The sequence below is a fragment of the Ovis aries genome, chromosome 21 (genome assembly GCF_016772045.2).
Source record: "Ovis aries strain OAR_USU_Benz2616 breed Rambouillet chromosome 21, ARS-UI_Ramb_v3.0, whole genome shotgun sequence".
In the NCBI taxonomy this organism is placed as follows: Eukaryota; Metazoa; Chordata; class Mammalia; order Artiodactyla; family Bovidae; genus Ovis; species Ovis aries.
Genome location: NC_056074.1, coordinates 15,721,133 through 15,741,686, shown reverse-complemented (window position 1 = coordinate 15,741,686; position 20,554 = coordinate 15,721,133). Strand labels below are relative to the sequence as shown.

The 20,554-nt window shown below is 42.5% G+C and overlaps 2 protein-coding genes across 4 annotated transcripts in view; one reads left to right on the top strand and one right to left on the bottom strand.

The window, feature by feature from the left end:
- AAMDC (adipogenesis associated Mth938 domain containing) overlaps positions 1-783 on the top strand; it is a 29,412-nt gene extending 28,629 nt beyond the window's left edge. For all 3 annotated transcript variants that reach the window (XM_012101710.5, XM_004019433.5, XM_042238291.1), the window contains exon 4: positions 609-783. In XM_012101710.5, the coding sequence (XP_011957100.1) occupies positions 609-749 (141 nt within the window). In that variant the 3' untranslated portion in view covers positions 750-783. The remainder of the gene's footprint in view (positions 1-608) is intronic.
- Positions 784-5,763: 4,980 nt separating this feature from the next.
- Positions 5,764-20,554, bottom strand: part of INTS4 (integrator complex subunit 4) — a 115,310-nt gene continuing 100,519 nt past the window's right edge. The window contains exons 19-23 of the mRNA XM_004019432.5: positions 20,410-20,469; positions 17,920-18,079; positions 17,560-17,703; positions 10,819-10,939; positions 5,764-7,022 (exon numbers count right to left, since the gene is read on the bottom strand). Of these exons, the coding sequence (XP_004019481.1) occupies positions 6,844-7,022; positions 10,819-10,939; positions 17,560-17,703; positions 17,920-18,079; positions 20,410-20,469 (664 nt within the window). The 3' untranslated portion in view covers positions 5,764-6,843. The remainder of the gene's footprint in view (positions 7,023-10,818; positions 10,940-17,559; positions 17,704-17,919; positions 18,080-20,409; positions 20,470-20,554) is intronic.

Genomic DNA, 20,554 nt, shown 5'->3' with positions numbered 1-20,554 from the left:
TCAGCTGTAGTATATGTACATTCATAAACTTCATCCTCACGCCAACCTTGTGGTTTTAAGTATTATTATCCCCATTTTATGGGGGAGGAAATTGCAATTGACAGGCTTTCAAAAGGTCTCTTGGTTATTGCATGGCAAAGTTAGAATTGAGACTCAGGTTGGATTGACTCAAACATTTAACATTTACATGCTAGACATTTTACATACTTTAGCTGAGTTTGTTCTCATACCAACCCTGTGAGTTAGGTGGTATTACCTCTATTTACACACATGGAAAAAAAGGTTCAGAGTATTTAATTCACTTACCCAAAGTCATACTGCTAGTAAGGACTTAAATTCAAGACTGTCTGGCTCCAGAATCCATGCTCTTTCCAGCTTCCATTTCACCTGAGCTGTGTGCACATATTTCATGATACTTCTGTCAACCTCTTAGAAGACTCTTTGACTCCTTGGGGCTCACTGCCAAATTTTGGACTGGTGACATGCTGGGTGATTGGGGAGTGACAGTTGTCAGTGTCCATTTCTGTAGAATATATTTGCCTCATAACAGGAAAGGAAACCCTGGGGGCCTTCCACCCTGATTTACTCACCTTTTTCCTTCTTTCCAGGTACCCCCATCAACGGTAGAGTACCTCAAGAAAAAAGGCATTGATGTGCGGGTCCTCCAGACAGAGAAGGCAGTGAAAGAATATAATGCCTTGGCTACCCAAGGCATCAGGGTGGGAGGGGTCTTCCATTCCACCTGCTGATGGAGGCTTAAGAGAATAAATCACTGAACAATGATGCCTGTGACTGTCACTCTTACCACTCTCCACACCAGCCTCCCCAGCACTTTCGAACAGCTGCCTGCACCAGGTCCTGGGCTAGGCTCTGCGATGCGCAGATGACTCAGGCAAGGCCCCTGTCCTAGGGGGTGGGGAGGCGGTTTAATACTGTGGTAAATGTTAGGCCAAAAGTAAATGAAAATAAAGCCAAAAGTGAAGAAAGCCTTCTGATTTGAAGTTTGAAAGCCAAAGTTTCAGTACATTAAAATCATATTGTAATTGACACTTTGGAATGTTTAGTCATCAACCAATTTATTAAGTACTTTGTATACCAGACAATGCTACAGGTTCCAAAAAAACAGCAATAAGTCTTGTGCTCATCAAGTTTCTAGTGTGCCAAATAAATAAGTGAGCAAATACATATTGTAAATAGAATCTGGTTTAAGAAAAATAAAGCAAGATAAGAAAAAGAGTGATAGGGGCTACTTCAGATATGTGGAAAGGGAAAATTTCATTGTGCAATAACATGAGCAGAGCCCTGAAGCAACACATCAGTAACAGTAAAAGGAGCTATGCCTTGATACTCTGGTTCTAGACAGGCTGTTCCTCTAACTAAACCTGAGTCTTGCCAGTTCTCTCGGCCTCAGATTCCCTCACTATAAAATGATGGAGCTGGACTACATGCCTTCTAATGACCCCAACTGGCATGGATAGCCTTGGTTCTATTAAATACCAAGTGACCTTTTTGAAACCTTAAGACAGACTAATAGAATTATTAACAATTATCAGCATTGCCTTATTTTTCATTTTTCCCCGTTAATAAAAGTTACGAGTATTGGCTTTGGTGCCCAATAGCCTTGACTTTGATGTCCAATAGCCTTGACTTTGACCTGTGGCTTCCAATGCCATTCACTGGTTGGGCATTTATTTAATCTCTCAGTTTCACTGTTCTCATGTCAGATAGGGATAATATTAGTACCTGAAGTCATCATAGGTGTTAAGTGGGATAATTCACATAAAGTCTTAGCACTCTGCCTGGCATGTACTAAGGACTCAATAAATTGAAACCATTGTCGTTATCTTTCTCCTAAAGGGGCTGCTGTGTATAGCTAACTGGTTTCATCTTATGGTTCTTAATATAGCGGCTTATTACTTCATAGATTCATAGGATGTTGGTGCCCGAAGGAATTATCTACTCTTTTTTGCTCACTCATTTATTCAGTAATTCTCTTTCATACTCATTTACTGAAAGTCTTTAACTAATATTCTTATGACCAATTATTGCTGGATCCTAGGGGTATAGGAATGAGTAAGTTATAGTTCTTGCCCTCAGGAGTTACCTGAGAGAAATAAACAAGACAATAATGATACAGTCTGTTAACATTATAGTAGTTTTATAACATCCAATGGTAGCACAAAGGGGGACTAACTTATCCTGCCAGAATAGGAGGAAGATTAGGAGAGACATCACTAAGGATGTAACACAGGTCTTAACAAACAAGTGGTTCATTTACTCACCAAATATCTGGGAACTTTTCAACAGACATTAACTAGGTATGCTATCAATCATGGTCATAACTGAATAAAATTGCTCTACCCCCACCCTTGTTAAAGCTATGGCCGGAAAGTGGATTTTTGCTCGACATGATCCTGTCACCTGACTGGCCACACTGGGCATCCGACCTAAGCGACAGCCAATCAACTTAAGACGTGGCTTGGCAAAAAAACATAAGCTGAGATGATTGCCATGGAAAGTGATCTTTCCAAGTTTACCCAGCAAGAGAGTGGCAAAGGCAGGATTAGAACCCAACGCTGTGTCATGACCTCTACCACCTTAGGAGACCGTAGGAGATGGACTGTCACAGACCTAACACCCAGCTGAGAGACCTGAGAAGGTCAAGCTCAGTGCCCTTTCCACAACCGACCGTTTGTCAGATGACGGGGTCTTTCTAGACCTCAGTTCCCTCAGCTCAGAAAGCTAGATTCATATAACAAGCAGGGATGTCTGATAAAAATTCAGACTATTTTTCTCGGTGATGTGATAAAAGAAATTTTTTGTCAAATGTAAGATAAGACAGCTCCAGTGGGTGTTGAATTAGGTGTGGGTGTAATTAGGTGTTCCTAAGTGAGTTGTCTCTACATTAAACATAACTTAGTACAAACTTCTTAAGAGACAGAAGTACCTGGCAGTAAAGTTATTAAACTTTGTATCAAACCTGTAATGGCCCCTACTTCTGAATCTCTTCGGCATGGTCAATCCAATGCTGGAAATTCGAAGAACTGAGAAGCTCTTTTTCCATGACACTATACTTAGTCCCCTATCTTAGTCACACACACTTTGGTTCAATTTGTAAGTTGCATGCACAGCCCTCACTGCCCACACTTAATTCCTTCTAGCTTGAGTGGTTCCTAAGACAAGAAGTCTTGTCAAGTGCTAGGTGTGTATCTTCTCCTCAATTCTGTTTGCTGAGGTCAATTATGTCAAAGATAAATATACAGTCCTTTCAGAAGTCTGACTCTCAGCTGGCTTTTGCAGGCATGTCATGGTACTGTCAACCTTGCTCTGGACTCATGGACTCATTCATTCTTTCCTTGCTTGGTATGTGCCAGGCGCTACGCTGGGGATACAACACAGACAGTCCTACTGCCCAGCTATTCACAGACTGGTTGGGAGAAACAGACATATAACAGGGTGATGATGCAGAAGTTGCAAACTGTCACAAATCTACCTGGAGACGGGTTTTGTTGGTCTCAGAGTAATCTGCACATTTACTTGACTTACCAAAATTTTTAACATGGATATATATTTTTAACATGAAAATGCAAGTTACTGGCTTTTCTGGAACAATTAGAAAATCTGATCAGGCCCATACCTATGAACAGCTGAAGCGCTGAGTGGAGCTGCACAGGCTTCTTCAGACAGAGAATCTGCTGATTCTTCAGTCTCTTTCCTACAGCCACTGAACCACTCCTTTTTTAAAATTGTATGAGGATTATTCTTTTTCATAACTTTGAAAAAGAGGATCCATTTATTAGCTTTACAAAGCCACTTACTTTTTTTTCCCCCTGCCTACCTGCTTCAGGGGTTGGCATTTGTGAACCTGCAATAAATAAGATGGTTGAAGAATGTATAGAAGGCTGTGGAAACATAAAGGCAATGCATCAAGCCCACAGGAGACACAGACAGGTTCCAGAATGAGGCGCACTCCTGAAGAATGAAAAGAACGGGACCACAGGAGACAATCTGAAGAGCACATTCCAAGGTTCAGGTGTGAGGCAAGAGACATAATGGCGAGAATTAGGAACAACTACAGATAATCCTCTGCAGCGGGAGAAGTACAGAGAATGTTGAGGGCACGGAGTATGAGGCTAGAGAGGATAGCAGGGGATGAAGAGTCTTCAAGGACAGTTTAGACTTTATCCTAGAGCCAAGAAGTGACCCACTTAAGGAGGTTTAAGCAGGGGAATGAATGTGATCAGATCTGGGTTTTGGAAAGATTACTCTGGCACCTGTGTGAAGAATGGGCTGAAGGGGAAAATATTTGAGACAAGCAGTTCATTAGGAAACTAATCTCACACTTCTAGAGTGATGATGTAGACTGCATCAAGACAGACACATTGAGTACAGAGGACTGAAACATTTAAAGCAGCAGAATCTAACGCACTCAATGGCTAGTTTTATATGAAGTGTAAGGATAGCGTCCAGTGTGAAAGTTTCCAGCTTTGACCAGGTACGTGGTTGGTCACTGAAAATGCAGAAGAGACTCCTGTAGAGGCCTGATTTCCAGACTTGCTTCTACTGACTCAGTCTCTCTGGCTGCACGGTCACTTATAAATGAGGGTGCCACACTAGAGCCATCTTTATGCCCCTTTCCAGGTCTTGTCAGAAAAATCAAGATTCTCATAATTCACAGAGAATTCGGAGAAAGAAGAATTTAAAAGGCTGCGCTCAACCCCTCATATGGTAACTTGAATTCCTTTAGAACACACTTGTCAGGAGCTTGTTCAACCTCAGATTGAACACATTCAGCATGGGAAATTCCTGATCTTCTAAGACAACCCATTCAATTCTTACAGTTTTCAAAAACTCATCCTGATACTAAGGCAAAATTTGCCCCTTTGTGTATCTTCACCTTTGATGGGGAAAGTACTATTTCAGGTCTTAAGACCTAGGATCAAATTCTCGCCCTTGCCCCTCAGGAGAAAGACATGACCTCAAACTCTCAGTTTTCCCACCTATAAAATAGGGAATAACTGAGAAAGATTTTTATAAAAGGAGTAGTGTATCTAAAAAGGATTCACCATACTTTTCCCTTGGAAGGCTCAGTTAGCAGCAATGGTTCTTGATGTTTCATCTTTGTGTCAACTCAGTCATCATCATTAGGTGCTTGTGTCAGGCCATGGTATGACTCAGTCTGGCTTTCAGCTTTACTTTATCTCCAAGGCAGGCAATTTCCTTTAGGGCCTCCTGCTGACACTGATGGCACATCACTGAGATGTACTAAGTAAGTGAGCACACAAGAAAAGTAAACGCCACGGAGGTGATCTTCTTTTAGTCTCTCCATAGCAGTCATGACCTCCAGGAGCCAGACCACCCAGGTTCTAATTCCAGCTCACAGTTTACCAGCTGTGCGACCTAGGCCAAGGAGGCAGTTCCAACACTGCAGCCATCAGAGATGGAGCTGAAAGTGCTATTTCTTATAGTGGCTCCCTCTTTCCCATAATCCTGGCTTCTTTAAATTCTCTGAACTTCAACTGCTTTAATTAAAACCTACTATTAGGTTTATTATAATAGCACCTACTTCACACTATAGTTTTGAGGACTAAATGAATTAATTCATTAAAGGGTTTGCAACACTGCTGGGCACACATTAGGTGTGTTAAACCAGAAGTCAAACGTGCTTGAATTCAAATTCCAGCTCTGCCTCTGAGGAACTGCATGCTCTTGTTATTTTTATTAGCTTTCCAAGCACCAAATATGATCAAGACTGACCAGAGATTAAGATTTTGCCAAGCATTATTTAATTAAACCCATTCAACAACCCATAAAGTATAATTATCTCTATTTTACAGATAAGAAAATTAAGGCACAAGAGAGATTTGTAGGTTCTTTTCCATATACTTCTCCTGATGTGGTATAGCTCAGACCTTTGGACTCCTTTTGGATCTGAATGAATACAGGTGTTATTACAGTATTCCTACCAATGACCTAACCTGTCAGACTCACTTGGCTGTTACAAGGAATAAATGACAGGTGAAGAACCCAGCACAGGCCCTCACATGGTTCACAGCCTTTACTGTTCTTACACCACAGCTGCATCTTTAACTCACATGCAGCTCCAACATTGGAGTCATCAGAGAAGTCATCACTGGAAAATGACTCTGTTTCTTATACTAGATCCCTCTTTCCCATAATGCTGGTTTCTTTTCTAAAATATGGCCCATCTCTCATATTTTGGTCCTAAGGATAATGGCAGGCAAGATGAAAAATTTTCCTGAAGAATGAAAATGATTCATTCTTCAGCTGTCCATTCAGTTCTTGGCCAGCCATTGCCTGAGTTAAGGAAGGAGACTCTCAGCAAGACAATGAAGTCTGGGGCCATTCAGGAACTGTCGATGGTGAAAAAGCAAAGCTGTGAAAGCTGCTTTGGGGTTGGCTCTGACAAACAGACTGCTGCTTTATGAAATAAGATTATGGCTCCGATAACTGGTTCTTTAGAAGTAGCTAGAAAATTGATCTTTTTGTTTCACACCTGAAGAATGTAGACATGTAGCATAAATGTTGAACCTACAGCCACACAGATTCCCTGAAGGACCAGGGACTAGAGCAGCTTGGTGTCTCAATTTTATTGGGGGCAGGGCTATGGAGGTTGGGGGTCGGGGGCAGGATAGACTTGAAGGTTTGTTTTCTTAATTAATGCAAAATAATTTATCCAATGCTTGATACAGATGAGACTGCAAGGGCCACATGTTCCTCCTTATGCCTATATACCATTTCCAGGTGAAATGTTCTGGCTTCTGGCTCACTCTGATCCCAAGAAGGGCCTTCTAGGCCACGGCTGTAAAGGCTGCTTGTGATTCAGCGCCTTGCAGGCTTGGGCATTATGTAAACTTTTACAGACTTGCTGAAGGGGATGGTGCCCTCGATGCCGGTTTCCACCTGGGGTGACATCTCACCACCTTCAATCCAGGGGGATTTTGGAATGCGTGAACTGGAGTTGTAGGCCAGCAGCAGCCTCACTTCCACCTGGCAGGGTTCTAGAAAAAAAGACAAAAATCATCAATGACAGGGCAACGCCCAGGAATTGGGATGAAATGTCAAGTAAAAGCAAGATCAAAGATGGAGGCAGCAGGGGTTTCAGGAACATTTTTCACCTGTCTGCATCCCTCCCTTCCCCCATCTGCAAAACAAACACAATTTTCCAGCCTGAATACCGTGAGGTTCTTCCTAAGCTACAGACGTGCTGCTATCTCTCTGCCACTGCCACCTCCTCGGGTCTGTTGGGCTCCCTGCAGCTCAGATCCATGGCTGCTGAGATGCTCAGAGAGCAAGCAAAAAACCCTCTTGTACAGAGGCCTTCCAGCCTCCAAGACAGAGGGTCACAAGGTGTGTGCATGTGGCCAGTTCTTGTGCCCAGATAACCATGCTCTTTCTGGACAGCCGATCTCAGACCTGAGGGCTATGTGCAGAGTGGACTCTGCTGCATTAGCGGAGAAGAAGCTGTTCATCTGGAAATAGTTTGGACAGAAAACACTCATTATGAACAGGAACACATTTCAGGGACATAAAATCATGTCACTGAACCTTCCATTCTTTCATGACAGACATTACAATACTGATCTGGTGTCTGCACCTGGCAGGCCCAGCAAAAATAAATAAGACCTCCCTTAAGTTGCTGTTTGGCTGAGGAGGCAGAGACAGTTGTGTAGAGCACAGTTCACACGCGAGTCTGTAAAAAGCACTGACGAAGGTACCCAGGAAAGCTCTGGAATGGAACACCTGCTTGGTGCCAAACACATAACTCCAAGAGTTCTTACCCTGCCGCATCATGAAAGAAAGATCGTCATGATCCCAAAAGAGTCCCAAGGTACTGAGAGTTTCTAAGTGACTGCCCAAATCCACACTAGTGACAGAATTTGAGCTCAGTTCATAAACTGAAACACTAATCTTTCTATTAACCATGTGGCTTCAATAAAGAAGAGGGAGAGGGTTTCAGAAAGACCTAACGCCAGGTGCAGAGGACAAGAACACAGCTAGTTTGGGTGTCTTCCTCGATTCTGTGTGACTGGGTAACCTCCTTACTTCATGAAAGATGCAAGTTTTAAAGCTGAGCCCAAGGGTAAGGTGTTTAAAGGGCAGCAACGAGGGCTGATGGAACAGAAAATGAACAAGGGCAGAGGTCCCAGGACTTCTCAATGCCTCCCCAGACATGTTCCTTGTTATTTCCAGACTTCTCCCTAGGGATCAAAATAGAGACAAGATCACTGTCTTCCAGGAAGGGAGGGCTGGCAGCCGGCCAGAGCAACCCAGCCAAGCCCAGACAGCAGCTTCAGCAGGACCATTTACCATAGGCCCTTTCACCAGCCTTCAGTGTCTCTGTAATGAAACCAGCACTGCTCTCTGGTCCGAGGCTCCAGTATCAGCTCTCCCAACAGGCTCTTCTCTTGTGTCCTAGATGGCTACCGCCAACCCTTGAACCACAACCCAGCCCTGGCTCTCACAGCACTTTCAGGAGCCAAACCCTGGTAAGGTCAGACAACTGAACCCTACCTGGTCATTAAGCCTTCCCTCACCAGCACATGTGAAGGGGGCAATTCAAGCCTCTGCCATCAGAGGAAGGGAGCAGAGAGAAAAAAACAAGAGGGAGAAGACAGTGGGGAAAAGAAACAAAAGATCGTCTGGGGCCAATCATGCAACCTGTTTATCATGCTTAGAAGAGTATGTCTTTATGAGGTATATATTACCACTCTACAGTCTTAAAGGAAAATGAGACAGACAGGTTAAATAACTTTCTCAGGATCACAGTAAGTAAGGCAGAATTTGGAAACCTGTCTATGTGACTCCAGGCCTGGCAGCATCCTGTCTCCCAAAAGCCAGGCCCTAGGTAGGGAGCTGAGGGACAAGAAGTAGTCCCTTCCCAACACCAGGCCTCGTCTCCTGGGTTAGGAGGAAGAAAGTGCTGGTGCATTCAGAATGAGAACACATTTCACTTTAGTATCCCAGGCCAGATGGGAGGATGGTATAGTGAAAAAACAAGGCACTTAAGAAATCTGCATGCCGGCCCCCAAGCCACCATTAATCGGCTACACGGGCCTCCACTTATGCATCTGTAAAATGAAGAGCAGAATACTAACTCCCACCACAGAGTTATCTAAGAATTAAATGAATTTTTATTGCAAACTTGAAACCCTACATTCCATTTTCATTATTTGTTGAGCATGTACTACATGTCAGGCACTAGGGACATGAGATATAGAGGTTCTGGGAACACAGAGGTAAAGGTGATGAGCAAGTTCCCTGTTCTCAAGCAGCCCACATTCTAACTGGAGATAAAGTCAACAAATGATGAGAAAACATCTGACATGAGTAACTGCTGAGTAGAAAATTAAAACGGAGATTTTAAATTATGACTAGGTAGCAGCCTCTCAAAGGTAAACCTGAGTGAATCATAATTTTTCAGGCTCAGGACAGCCCAAATTGTATGCCTGGTTCATGCAGTGAGCTGCTGTATGACCAGGGACAAGTCAATATATCCCTTGAAACCTTTCAAGCTCTTCTGAGCTGTAATATGCTGTTTTGCCTTCCCTGAGCCTTGGCCCCTGCAGAACAATGCTGTCCCACAGCATTTATTTCCCCATATCTAGGGTCCCTTCACCAAAAGAGATTAGAATAAGGAACTCTATCTTCCTGTAGACTTGCACTGTGGCAAACAGTGCAGAACATTCCAACAGCAAGGATATGGAGTGAGAGATGTTCAGGGAGGCAGATCCTGGGAACAGCTTCCTGGCTGGAAGCTCCCTCAATTGTGACAGGCCCACTGGACCTCCAAAAGGGCTGCTCTGACATTCAATAGCACCGTTTCCTCTTTGTGAAAACTTGATAGTCATCTATACCCACCTAACACCCTTCATTGGGGAAAACCACTAATAGCGGCAATAAATAATTACACATGTATTCAAAAATACAATGAAAGAAAATTCCAGAAGGCATTCATCTATTTCCAAAACAAACCAAGTTTGCTGGTGTTGAACACCATCTCCAGTAACAACCATACTTCTGAATCATCTTCAACAACTGAGGCAACACCACCGAGACCCATTCTCGCCCACATTTTAGGCTCTGCAGACTGAGTCTCTTTTTGAAGTTTTCAGAGCGCCTTACAGACTGTGGAAATGCAATGTCATTGCGTTCGTATTCTCTCATTTTATCCTTTACGAATTAAGGAAAAATACTTACGTAGCTTCTGTTATTTTCTCAAATTATCAAGTTTCTACTCAGACGCTGTAGGGTGAAGTATGAATAGATCATTTTTGCACTACCCCACAAACCAGCCCGTGTGGGAAGGGAAGGCAGTAACAGTTGTCATTGTACCTCTTCTGGGGGAATAAAATGAACTGTTCATATAACAAAAAGAGTGATTTTAAATTACTGGTAAAAAAATATAAAACTGTTTAATTTCCAGAAAGACTAGTCCTCAGAATTAAGTAGTAGATTAAGAATTGTCATCTTAATTTAGAAGGTGAGGAGACAAGATTCAGAAGGGAGAGTAGCCTGTCCAAGGTTTTGCAGCAGGTCAATGACAAAGTTACAATAAGAAAATAGTCTCCAGGTGTCCAGCCCACAGTTCTTTCCATGAGACTCCATTCTATCGTAAACTTTTGAAAAAATTTTGTGCTGTGTGTAATCAAAGCAATGCAGCAAATTAGTCTAAATGCACCCAGTTTGAGCTTATAAGCACCTTAGGAAATCAAGTTCAACCCTCAGCAGGCCTGGTTCAATCACGTATTTTCCAAACTATAAAAAACAAATGCCTTGCCCCCACTGACTCCTTACCTGTCCAGGCAGTGTGGGAGAGGAACACCTGAGTGATAAGCCGGTGCCGCCCTGGGCCAGGATTCCGAAAGTCTGCTGGCTTAGGGTGGATCATCTGAGCCTGGCCATCTGGATATAAGACCTAAGAGGTGACAGACATGAGAAAAAGGGCCAGAAAAGCCATGAGCTTTTAACAAAATTACTGGTGACATCTGCTGTGAACCCCAAAGCAAGAGGAAAAGATGACACCATCCTTCATAACAAACTGCTCCTTGTGGGGAGGACGATACTGTCAACATCTCTCTACCCTCCCCCCAGTGTAAGCCAGTGTGTGATAAATCTTTCCCGAATTTATGGTAAATGAGTGACAGAAATAAGGTGCCTCTATTAAGTACATGGATAAGTTAAAATATTAATCCTGACGTGAAGAGCCTTTGCAGACATTCCCTGCTGCTTCTGGCTCTGAGTCATATCATGGCCCACCATCCATCATCAACTATCAAGTATTAAGAATAATTCTGGAACCTCGCTGGTGGTCCAGCGGTTAAGAATCCGCCTGCCTGTGCAGGAGACATGGGTGCAATCCTTGGTCCAGGAAGATCCCACAGGTTGTGGGGCAAACTAAACCTGTGCGCCACAACTAATGAAGCCCGTGCTCTGCAACAAGAGAAGCCATCACAACGAGAAGCCCATGCACCACATTGAGAGAGTAGCCCCTGCTTGCCGCAACTAGAGAAAGCCTGCCCACAGCAACAAAGACCCAGCACAACCAAAATTCAGTACATACATACACACATATTTTAAAAAAGAACAATTCTGTAACTTTTCACTAGATCATAAGCAGCCAGGAAGCTGTTTATCTCTTTCTACAGAGATAGTGCTTCATGAAGGGTCTCCTCAAATCACAGGCCAGTTCTTCAAGTCTCACAAGCTGCCAAAGAGCTCTCCTCAACACCAAGGGGAGCTTCACAGTTATCTGCGTAGAGGGCCTATCACTGCACAGTGTACAAGTGAGCTAAAGGAACACATGAAGCACATCCTAGAAACACACAGGACCTGGGCCTTGGGAATATACTGATGGGGTAAAGTTGGGACCGCACAAGTCTTTCAACTATGAAACTCTGGGGAGGCATGTCTCAGCCCACCTGCCCCATCATCTCATCTGTCCAGAGTGCTGGGGCATGGCAGCTGAGCTGGACAATGCTTTCTGACTGTCAGAGCTGTCCAACGACTGAGCAGTGAGTTCCTCATCTTCCAACCTATGATGGCATTCAGTTTGGCCAGGCATGTGGTAAAGCTACCCTGAAGGTGATTTTTCAGTACAGTCTAGCAGATGAACCTTAAACAATCTACCTGTGATCTCATTTATGCACAATTGGTCAGTGAACTTTTTCCAGGAGCAATGTGATGGCTGCACATTAGAATCACCTATGGGCTCTTTTATTTTCTTTTTAATTGAAACCTATGAGCTCGTAAATAAAAAATACTGATACTCATGAGTTCGACTCAAGATTCTGACTTAAACTGGTGTAGGTTGAAGCCTGTGCATCAGTATTTTTTTTTTTTAACACATTCTGAGTAATTCGAATGTGGAGCTAGGTTGAAGCTCATGTTGGACTGAAAAATAAAATACTGCCTGCCATTTCAGTAGGCAAAGGATTTTGAGCCTTCAGGGACAGCAGCCACCCTCCAACCGTGAGCCCTGAGAGAACACAGGGCAGAAACAAGGAATGCCCGCCATCTAGCAGTCATCAGACTGCAGTCACACCCATGGTACAGCTTGAGGAAACTCAGAATGAGAAAACACAGGATATTAGCCCCAGATAGCCGAGGTGCGTATCAAAGGAATGATTTCAGCGAGTCCAGATTCTTGCATCTTCCCAGATACAGAAAAGCGCTAAACTCCTTGAGATATTTAGTTTTCTTTTACGAATAGGAATGTTTCATTGTGGCCACCTGGTGTTGCTGCAAAAATTCCTGTATAACCTAGTTTCCCCCACTTCCTCTTCAGAACAGTTTTCTCAGCATTAATCTGAGATGGTATCTCCCAGGCTTGAAGCCCTAAGAACATCCGCTCAAAAAAATAACCTAACTCTCCAATTCTAGGTTGTGCATTATTTTTTTCAGTCGACAGGGCAAAACAAAAAAAGCTGCAGCACAACTTCACGGCAGCTCAGAATTAATTCTCTGTAGGTCTCATAATTTATAATAATTCTGAATGGAAAGCCAGAAGATATTTTTCCTCTACTGTCACCATAGGCAAATATTACCATCTCCAGGGCCTGATTCATCCTTATTCTCTTCCAGGAAGCCGACCCTGCCTGCTCCACGCTACTTTTCTGTACTTACTGCCAGTGTTTATTCATAGTCCCTCTGCCTGGAACACCTCTATCCTTTGCTCTTAGTCATCCTTTCAGACCTCTTCCATGCCAGAGTATCTCTACAAGGTCTTTCTTTTCTTCAGCCACAAATTAAGGGTTTCTCCCATTGTATTCCTTATATTAATATCATACTCACTGGCTTGCCTGGAGGACCCTGGCCTGCTTGACTGTAAACTAAAGTGCTTTTGTTCAGCTCAGGGAGAGATACTTTGTCCTCGCCCACCTGTGAACAGGAGAGAATAACATACCCTTCTGAAGGCTGGCCATTCCCTTGGAGATGTTTTGCAAGACTGAAGGCCCTTTCACTTAACCTCCCCACTGCATCTCCTTCTCTATTCTGCCTTTTGACTTTAGTTCCTCACTGCTTCTTTCTAATTTTTAAAAGAACCTGGCATCCAGTCCCCAATAAGATGGTTATCTTGAGGCACTAGCCTGCTATCTTCTCGGTTTGCCGGCTCCCCGATTAAAGTCTCTTCCTTGCCTCAACACCTCGTCTCTCGGGTTCATTGGCCTGTTGTGCAGTGAGCAGAGCCGTTAGGGGAAGCACACTGACTGAAACCGCCCACCCTGGCCAGGCACCATAAGAACCATTTGCATGAGTTGTTTTAGGACAGGAGGTCCTGGTAAGGAACACAGAACTAATAAGCCACCACCAACTGCAAGAGTTGGGGAAAGATCAAAAGGAGACACCACATGTCCGACCACCTTCCAGAATCCTCGATGGCATCCATCATGGCTGAACAAGGCGGGCACCACCATGAAGGATTCTGAGTCAGAAAGACTGGCAAAAGACAACCCGGAAACTAATCCCATCACCAAAAAACCCAATACTGCGAGCCACAAGGCAGAGCTGGATTCCCTAGCCCTACTGCTCTCCACCCGGGCGCCCTTTCCCAATAAAATCTCTTGCTTTGTCAGTACATGTGTCTCCTCAGACAATTCATTTCTGAGTGATAGACAAAAGCCCAGTTTGGGCCCTGGAAGGGGTCCCCTCCTTGCAACAGAGCAAGCTTGGACTCGGTAACATATATATTTTTTAAGTATACTGCTGAATTTTTTATAGAAGCCAAAAATTGGAAATAACCCTGTAGGAAAGGAAAAATAATTTCCCCTCTATCTTTCTAGGTTCTTGTCTGAGACCCTTCTATAATAAAGGCAGATTAACAGGAGAAAAACAAACAGAAGTTTAATAACAAATACATATATATATGTAAATGTATATATATAAACATATATATATAAATACATCTCTATATATAAAGGAGAGACCTAGGAAAACTGAGTCACCCCTTAAAACTGCCCAAGCCATCACCTTAAATACCATCTTCAGCTAGACAAAAGAAACATGCCGAAGAGAAAGACAGCCTGTTACAGGAGACCATCAAGCAAAACACAATTACCAAGGGTAAAGTTGTCCGGCAAATTTAAGTTGGCATACTCTCCACTGATATGAGCTTCTAGAGATTATTCTTCCAGGTACTAAGAGGAAGACATCTTACAAATGGAGATTTCCCTTATAAACGTAAATTCTCCTCTCAAAAAGGGCAATTCCACTCTGTTTCCAGAGATTCACCTGTGTCTATAGACTCTCAAAAATAATCACTCCAAAGAATCTTTGGGCCCAAAAGACTTATTTGGGGTGTATATTCTGTCCACCTTCATTCCCACCTTTGAAACTGCTAAGAAGCTTCACAATCCAGAAACTGAGTCCATTAAGTCATTCAATTATCTTGCTGAAGCAGTCTTAGTCTTGAGAACAGGTCAGTTTAAAAGTTGTGTCTCATCGCAGGAGGCTGTGTTGCAAGTGGCTCCCAAAACTAGATCTACGTTGTCAGAGCAATCCAGTATTTAATAAGAAACCTGAGTATACTACCCAAAGCAATTTACAAATTCAATGCAATCCCTATCAAGCTACCAGCCATATTTTTCACAGAACTAGAACAAATAATTTCAAGATTTGTATGGAAATACAAAAACCTCGAATTGCCAAAGCAATCTTGAGAAAGAAGAATGGAACTGGAGGAATCAACTTGCCTGACTTCAGGCTCTACTACAAAGACACAGTCATCAAGACAGTATGGTACTGGCACAAAGACAGAAATATAGATCAATGGAACAAAATAGAAAGCCCAGAGATAAATCCACACACATATGGACACCTTATCTTTGACAAAGGAGGCAAGAATATACAATGGAATAAAGACAATCTCTTTAACAAGTGGTGCTGGGAAAACTAGTCAACCACTTGTAAAAGAATGAAACTAGATCACTTTCTAACACCGCACACAAAAATAAACTCAAAATGGATTAAAGATCTAAATGTAAGACCAGAAACTATAAAACTCCTAGAGGAGAATATAGGCAAAACACTCTCCGACATAAATTACAGCAGGATCCTCTATGATCCACCTCCCAGAATACTGGAAATATAAGCAAAAATAAACAAATGGGATCTAATTAAAATTAAAAGCTTCTGCACAACAAAGGAAAATATAAGCAAGGTGAAAAGACAGCCTTCGGAATGGGAGAAAATAATAGCAAATGAAGCAACTGACAAACAATTAATCTCAAAAATATACAAGCAACTTATGCAGCTCAATTCCAGAAAAATAAACGACCCAATCAAAAAATGGGCCAAAGAACTAAATAGACATTTCTCCAGAGAAGACATACGGATGGCTAACAAACACATGAAAAGATGCTCAACATCACTCATTATCAGAGAAACGCAAATCAAAACCACAATGAGGTACCACTTCACACCAGTCAGAATGTCTGCGATCCAAAAATCTGCAAGCAATAAATGCTGGAGAGGGTGTGGAGAAAAGGGAACCCTCCTACACTGTTGGTGGGAATGCAAACTAGTACAGCCACTATGGAGAACAGTGTGGAGATTCCTTAAAAAATTGCAAATAGAACTACCTTATGACCCAGCAATCCCACTGCTGGGCATACACACCGAGGAAACCAGAATTGAAAGAGACACATGTACCCCAATGTTCATCACAGCACTGTTTATAATAGCCAGGACATGGAAACAACCTAGATATCCATCAGCAGATGAATGGATAAGAAAGCTGTGGTACGTATACACAATGGAGTATTACTCAGCCGTTAAAAAGAATACATTTGAATCAGTTCTGATGAGATGGATGAAACTGGAGCCAATTATACAGAGTGAAGTAAGCCAGAAAGAAAAACACCAATACAGTATACTAACACATATATATGGAATTTAGAAAGATGGCAATGACGACCTTGTATGCAAGACAGCAAAAAAGATACAGATGTGTATAACGGACTGTTGGACTCAGAGGGAGAGAGGGTGGGATGATTTGGGAGAACGGCATTGTAACATGTATACTATCATGTAAGAATCGAATCGCCAGTCTATGTCCGACGCAGGATACAGCATGCTTGGGGCTGGTGCACGGTGATGACCCAGAGAGATGTTATGGGGAGGGAGGTGGGAGTGGGGTTCACGTTTGGGAACATATACACACCCGTGCTGGATTCATGTCAATGTATAGCAAAACCAATACAGTATTGTAAAGTAAAATAAAGTAAAAATAAAAATTAAAAAAAATAAATAAATAAAAGTGAAAGTAAAAAAAAAAAAGAAACCATAATATTCTTAATTCATCCTGTACCTGTCTGAACTGATGGCTGAACTTGTTTTACAACTGCCTGTCCACTTGTCTGTCTCTCGCTGAAACTAAGCATCCTGAGGGCAGGAATTCTAATTCACTTGCCTAGCACTTAGCAGGTACAACAGAGTAAACATTATTGTATGGATGGAAAGAAGGAAGGGAAGGAGAAAGGAGGGAAGAAAGGAGGGAAATGGTAAATGAGTAGGACTCCTTTGGGGCTCAACTACAGAATGTTATAAACTGATTAGTGTCTATACTGAATCTCTCCCATCTCCCTAGTGCATCTATGTAACTTGGGAAAAATACTCCCCAGGACTGCCTTTTCCCCACCCATAAATTTTATTTACCAAGCTGACCTAACCACAGCCTGCATGAATTTGCTTATTACAGTTTGCTTATAGTTCTAAAAATACCAAGTCTTAACTTCACATTGTAAGAACAGAAGGGGCCCTGCCATTTAATGAACCCATAGTGGGGACCAAGGATTTTTCATATTAATACATCATTTCAATGTTACCATTCCTACTTGTTAGTTGTACAACCTGAGATGCAGTTTAATGTAACTTGCTCCAAACCATATTCAGCAGCTGAGCTGGGAACTGTGCCCAGGCTCTTGTCCATAAAAACGTCTCTTCCCTCTCCCCGGTTTCTGTCCCTCAGGCAGAGATTACAGGAGGTGCTAAAGTGAAAAGTTTCAACACAAAGTCAGTTTAGAAACTCCATGGACAGACCTGGACCTTCACAGTGTTCTGAGGATCCTGCACGTGTTCCAGGGTTGCATCAACATCCAGGGCCACCACCAACCCAGACGTAAACCTCAAAGGGTTGTCTGACTCGCCTGCTGGCTCAATAATGGTGGCGGAGGCTTTGTGGATCTGTAAACAAGAAGAAAATACGATTCTAAAGCCAGGTCATCCCTGGGCAACAAAACATGATCTCCTTATCTAATGGATGGACATATGTTAGTCAAACAGAAGAAAGGCCTGAACTCAGCTGCTCCACTAAGTCAAAGAAGATCACCAAGGTGAGCAGTTCTGATTCTCTGGATAGACTTGCCCTGAAGGGGTCAAGATACTGACACAGACGCTGACCTGCTCTGGAAGGGGGAGGTGTAGGAAGGTGCTCTGCCGCAGCATGGTCTGTAGAATTTTGACCACTTCTGCAGGTTTGGATGTCATGAGTCGGGGCATGAGGTCAAGAAGTCTGTCCACAAAGCTGTCCTGCAGGTGGGGCAAATCGGCAATGAAACACCTAAAGGAGCAAACAGAAGCAACTAGGAATTCATTCACCACAGGCTGACCCCTGAACTTCTGCCAGGCCCTGAGGGAGGAAAAGTGATGAACTGGAGGAGCTCATGGTTCCTGAGGAAAGCCATGCACCTATATAATTAAGCTGCAGTGACAAAATCATCATAATAGCCTTATTTATTAAAATGTGCCAGGCAACCTCTTGAGTGTTTTATACTATCTTATTTAATCTAGCAATCCTATGCATTGTTAGAAATATTATTTTCATATCATAGATTCATTAATTATTATAAAAAATATGTTTAGGCCTTACCAGGTGGTAGGTACTATTCTGGACACTGGGGACATAAACAGTGAGCCAAAGAGAAGAAAAAGCATATATTTTTAAGTTGAGTAATTTAATAGTATATTCTCCATATGCAAAAAATCATTCTTACTAGTCAATACAGCTTTCTAATTTGATCTTTTTTTTAATTTAGTTAATTTTTTATTTCTTTAAAAAGTCTGTTTTAATGGAGCTTATAACCACTGATAAGAACATTGAGACTCAGAGAGGATAATGTTGTACTGAGGCTTAAAAAAGTTAAGTAACCTACTCCCAGCTCTGAATGATTCCATGGTACTTTGCTTTGTAAAAGGAGATAGTTAAAAAATATTTCACTGAGAGGGTGACATCAATACTGGGACTCAGAGGCTGAATTAAGGAAGAACGTACAGCTCTTAACAACACATTCTCCTCTGTGGCAAATCAGAGCTGTCATCTTTCCAAAACTCTCTTCAACCCAACTATGCAAATACAGACTCTCCACCTTAAAGAGTCTAAAACTATGTTTAACTAAATCAGTTTGCTGTACACCAGAAATTTATACATGGTAAACCAACTATACTTCAATTAAAAATAAAAATCTAAAACCAAAAGTAAGGCCAGGACTTCACAGACGTATGAAGTCAGGATCTGAAAAGTCAAGCTAGACTGTATTATTTACTAGAGAGCAGGGCTTCCCTGATAGCTCAGCTGGTGAAGAGTCTGCCTGCAACGTGGGAGACCTGGGTTCAATCCCTGGGTTGCGAAGATCCCCTGGAGGAGGGCATGGCAATCCACTCCTAGTATTCTTGCTTGGAGAATCCCCAAGGACAGGGGAGCCCGGTGGGCTCCAGTCCATGGGGTCACAAAGAGTCAGACACGACTGAACGACTAAGCACAGCACAGCACAGCCCCTACTGGTGGGGGTAGTACTGCAATCTAGCCCTACAGGAAGCTATCATCATCCAAATGAAAAAAGCCTGAAAAGCGAAGAGTTTGTCAAACCTGTAGAGTCAGGTTTGATAAAGTTCACAGGGGTAGGAACAAGGAGTGGAAGAATGAAACGCTAGATTTCAAAAGTATTACATCTTAAATTCTTATAAATCCTTCCTGGTATAGTATAGGCAGCATACCACAGGTCTGGTCACTACTTTGACTCCGACTGTTTCACCAAGCCTTCCATTCATCGACTGCATCAGTTTTAGCCAATTACCTTCATAGAGAATCCTCAGAAAATACATCTAGGCTACAAAATAAAAGCTACCTACAGAATTATGGAACAATATTTTGTAGAGAAGAGAGAAAAACACAACTTTCAGAACCATGGTGAAAAAAATAGACAAGTTGTGACTTTGAGTTTTCCACATATTTATCTTTTTCTGGCCCAGCTGAATGCTGAATCAAAACACTCAATAATTCCTAATGTTTTTATTATTATGCTGTATGTTTAGCTCACTTAGGAAGTTTACACACCAGTAAAGAAAATACAATTATCTCTCAGTATTTGTGGCAGATTGGTCCTAGGATCCCTGCTAAGTCGCTTCAGTTGTGTCCGACTCTGTGTGACCCCATAGACAGCAGCCCACCAGGCTCCACTGTCCCTGGGATTCTCCAGGCAAGAACACTGGAGTGGGCTGCCATTTCCTTTTCCAATGCATGAAAATGAAAAGTGAAAGTGAGGTCGCTCAGTAGTGTCTGACTCTTTGCAACCCCATGGACTGTAGCCTACCAGGCTTTTCCATCCATGCGATTTTCCAGGCAAGAGTACTGGAGTGGGATGCCATCGCAGAGCACATAGCAAAATCCATGGATGCTCAAGTCCTTTACATAAAATGGAATAGTACAGTCAGGCCCTCCATATCCATGAATGCAGAAGCCGCTGATACTGAGGGTCAACTGCATACAAATTAGGGCACACTGGCTACATGGGCTAAACCAAAGATTCTGGTTGTGATCACTCCTATTTCCCTATAAATGCAACTCTCTATATAACCAAGATTTAATAAGCTAGAAGGTGATCAAATACTTACCTCTGAAAAAAGTCCACTTCCTGTAAAAATTTTTCACACATTCCAAATAAGGGGTCAACTCTGTAGAAGAGAAAAAAACAACAAAACAAATAAAAACCCATGTTATTTGAAATCTGAGAACTGAGTAGTAAAGACCAAAGTCCCA